The 4,194-nt window shown below is 42.5% G+C and overlaps 1 protein-coding gene across 1 annotated transcript; it reads right to left on the bottom strand.

Moving 5' to 3' along the window:
* Positions 1 to 741: 741 nt before the first annotated feature.
* Positions 742 to 2,320, bottom strand: LOC101294482. Its single transcript, XM_004303250.1, has 3 exons — positions 1,982 to 2,320; positions 1,377 to 1,514; positions 742 to 1,190 (listed from the first exon to the last, which is right to left on the bottom strand). The coding sequence occupies exons 1-3, from the start codon at positions 2,318 to 2,320 to the stop codon at positions 861 to 863; spliced, it is 807 nt and encodes a 268-aa protein (XP_004303298.1). The 3' UTR covers positions 742 to 860.
* Positions 2,321 to 4,194: the final 1,874 nt, after the last annotated feature.

Genomic DNA, 4,194 nt, shown 5'->3' with positions numbered 1-4,194 from the left:
ATTGGGAGGGTATTTTAGGTATGAAATGAAAATAAGATAACGAATCCGACCCTTAAAGTGGACTTATATGGGTAAAAAAATTAAGGTGAACTTATGAAGGAACAAATGTTAGAAAGTAGACTTTTATGAAATTTTCTATAATTTGTATTATTTTCCCCAGATAAAAAAATAAATAAAAAAATTTCATTGTAGAAGCTGTTTTGTAGTACAGGCGTTGGGTTTCCATCATGTTCGTTTTGCATTTCTGACAAGCACACTGAAATGTTCAGGTAGTATACCCGAGGAAGAGTTTTCCAGCGAGTCTTTGTCTAATAGAAGTTCTCAAATGGTGGAAGTTCTTTTCGATTTAGCAACGATAGAGAATATACAATCACAGTCGCAACAAATTGCTCATGTACATGTGAACAATATGATGCATGCCACTTTCATTAATTTTTCATGGCTTTTGTTTCTAAAAAGTAAGGTACATCCATTCTCAAATGGCTGCAACCCATTCAGAAGATTAATGTACGACACATATTGATGAGACTGAGAATCTATTCACAACTTTGAAGTAATTAGGCTACCATTCATATTTTGACTAAAGTGAAGTTTACCCCATTTAACCAGTCCTTCACACTGCTTCTCAAACTGATGCTTTTAATGTAATATGAAATTAGTCAAATTACTGATTCTTTTAATCTATGATGAAATTAATAACAAGAAGAAAAAAACAGAGCTAGGTCAGCCACAACCCATAGCTACATTAAGTGATCTCCAACTCTGTACAGTTTTAAACACCCAACTACTCGATCTGCTTCATGGGATTGAGACTTCACTACATTAAAAACATACCCACATTCCTACCAAAACTAATCTTCTTATGGAAACAAAGCCTCCTTGGCACCATTGCTAGTGGTTGAAACTACTTTAGAAATTAATCGCTTGCTTTCTTCATACTTCCCTGCCAGAGAATCAAAGAGAATACCGGCCCCAACCCCAACCGCCAAGTCTATTGTGTAGTGTCCTCTTGTCCCTAACAATCTCACAGCTTGTAACAGATTGAGTGCATCAAATGTCCATGCTAATTCCCACCTCTGCATTCTTCTCATGTCAAGGGATGCAATCACCGACCCTGCTACATGCCCGGAGTAGAACAAGAAAAACGATACATTCCCAACCGGGAAGTCCGCTCCCGACCCCAAAAATCCCTGTGCAACACAGATTTTCAATCACAATGCCCCAAAGCTAGACAACCAATGTTTTCTTGCGACAGTCTGACATGTTACGTTACCAGACCGTGATCGCGTCATGCGAATATGATTCTACTTGTCCTATCTAATGAGTTTTCAAAATTTATATCAAGACTAGAGCTTCCAATGCGTAAATAGACGTACCTGAGGCAATGGAAGTTGGGTAGAGTAGCCAAGGATTCCCCGGCAAGTGAACATAAACAGGGCGGCAATGGTGGCTCTCGGACGGCCCTCGATTAGCCACGTCCACAATATGTACGTCGTCTGCATCCCCACAAACACCTACCCAAGAGAATTGTCCTTCAATTTTGCAGTTAATGTGACAAACTTGACCACAAAATTAAATGTCACCCAACACCTGGATTCTGAAGAACCTCAAATCCTCTTGCTCCTAACCACCAAATTTAAAGCAGAAGAAAAATCCCAACGCCCCAGAAAGGCACCTCAAACTTACCCAAATGCAAATGCACCCAAACCCAACCACATTGCCAAACTGTATAAAATACCTTGGACAAACAAAAATTCACCCACATTTTGCAGAGAAGGCACATAAATGTATATACAAATTGCTGTCTCTTTCAGAAATGTAAAATTCTTCCTAATATTGGAAACAAACAAAACGCGCTCTGCGAGTCTGCGCTGTCTTAAACAAAACAGACCCAAACGTCACCACACAAACTCTAATCACAACAATCCAAATTAAACCCAGTAAAATTAAAAACTAAAGAACACAAATCAAAATTAGTTACCGTGTTGAGCCCGGCGAGCAATGTATTAAGGTTGGGGCTGGACGCCAGCAGCAGGTGTAGCCAGCGCGTGGTGACGAAGCCGACATCAAACGGCGGAGCCGAGGAGGGCACCATGCGGAGCGTGTATTCCACGCCCATGAAGAAGAGGAGCCCCATTGCGAAGAAGCAAGGGATCCAGTGGTGCCTGGCGACGTGGACGGCGTCATGCAGCGTCCACGTCATGAAGGAGGCCTTGTGGACGGGGGCGGGATTCTTGGACATGGCGGCGTTGGCGGGAGTTGGGGTAGGGGATGGTCGTTTGTGGCGGCGAGAAGTGAGGGCCGAAACGGTGCCGTTCATAATGCGGGGAAAAGAGAGAGGGGAAGGTTAATTTGGGTATTTTGGGAGAGCGAGATTTGGGGCGGGGAGCGAGGGAGGCGTGAATGATATTTTTAGAGTGAAAATATAAAGAGGGAGAGGTAGGCGGAGTGCACGAAGAGAAAGGGAGTTGGGAGTTGGGAGAGGGGGAGAGATCTGAGAAAATGAAATGAAAGAGCACACACGTGGTGGAGGAGACAGCCCACGCGTTTAGTGAGTTGTACACTTGTACGTGAAGCCTTGTGATTTGTGTGGGTTTCTTTTTCTTTTTCTTTTTCTTAAGTTTGGGGTTTATAATTAATTAGTAGCTCACCCACATTTTCTTCTTACATAAAAATATAGGGGGCTTTTGGTAAAACAGAGAGGGTGCTGAATGGTGAAAGAGGTTCCTTCACTTCCTTGTATGGAAATAGTGGGGTTTTTGGGTAAGTGAACTTGCATTGTTCATTTGGGTAAGAACTAAGAAATTATCTTTTGTTGTTGTTGTGTGATTGATCATTAACACATGAGGTTCTTTTTAATCGTATATTTGTCCATTTTAAAGGTTAAAACAGTGATATTTTAGATCTCATATTCTTAAGTGCAATATGTTATGTTTGAACATATGTCATCTTATTATTGAGGCATTGGCTAACGAAGTGTGGTTAGCCAAGTATTTATCTTCACTATCGAGTTAATTATTGTGTATTTGTTCGTACTTTACATAATTCAAACCATAATGTCATCATGTTTGTAACTACCATTATGCATTGGACGATCCAGTAATTTTTTTAAGCAGTAAATGACTTTAAGATTCAAACCATAATATTATAATATTTAGCTCGACTTTTTGTTGGTCCTATTTGTAACAGTAGGTCACGGATAATTTATATTTCGTTGCATAGGTCAATTTCAAACTAGTGATAAGACAATCTTCTAGTAATTTCAAAGTCCTCGTATTGGCATGGGTGGGGATTCGGGCTGCTTAGTACGCGCCACCCACGGGAGCGTGAGGGAGCGGAGCTGAAAGCTAAGGCCCTTCCGATAAGTCCAAGAAGAATGAGCAGAAAGAGGAAGGACCCATTCCCAGAGCTCTAGCCATCACCGTCCACAGGACTGAGATTTTGAGCGACAGCAAAACAGGCCAACTAGCTTTATGTGTGGCTCCCACACCCAGTCTCCTTTTGGATCCGGTGAATAATAAAGGGATTCAAATTTGCTCACCATCAATAAATTGGTTATGACCACCCACTAAACACATGAAATCTGTACACAACTTAATCAGGTTAAACTTTTCAAACTATTAATCAAATAATTATAATATGATCAAAATAAACAGCAACCCTGTCTCTCTCTTCTTCACCTTCTCGATCACAAACACTTCACAGCCGAAATCATATCCCTTTTCCTGGACTTGTTGACGACGTCGGTGAGGCCAAGGAGGTAGAAGCCCATGGCGGCGACTCCGCAGCGCGCGTTCGGCTTGGATGGAGGAGGTCGGAGTGGGGGTATCGGTTGTGGGTGGTGGTGGAGGGTGGGGCTCGGAAATCAAGGTAAAATATCCAGGAGGTCGTTGCCGGCGCAGCGCTCGCCTCGGCCAACTTGACGTGGACTAAGGAGCAGGGCCAGACGGTGGTACCGGCGTGGAGGGATCTGTTGTCTTGTTGGTAGGAGAGGACAGCGTCGCGGATGGGAGCTCAATCACCGCCGAGTCCGTCAAACAAATGAGATTGATACTCTGTGTTCTGGGTTTTTGCCAAACAAATGAGATTGATATTTTCTCCGGTGAGTTGCATACCTGCAGGTGGTGGTGCATGAGAGAGAGAGAGGAGAGAGAGAGAGAGTAATAATAAGAAAAGAAAATATACATTTATTTT

This window comes from Fragaria vesca, linkage group LG6 (genome assembly GCF_000184155.1).
Source record: "Fragaria vesca subsp. vesca linkage group LG6, FraVesHawaii_1.0, whole genome shotgun sequence".
Classification (NCBI taxonomy): domain Eukaryota; kingdom Viridiplantae; phylum Streptophyta; class Magnoliopsida; order Rosales; family Rosaceae; genus Fragaria; species Fragaria vesca.
The sequence above is the reverse complement of the archived record's forward strand: the minus strand, read 5'-3'. Positions and strand labels throughout refer to the sequence as shown.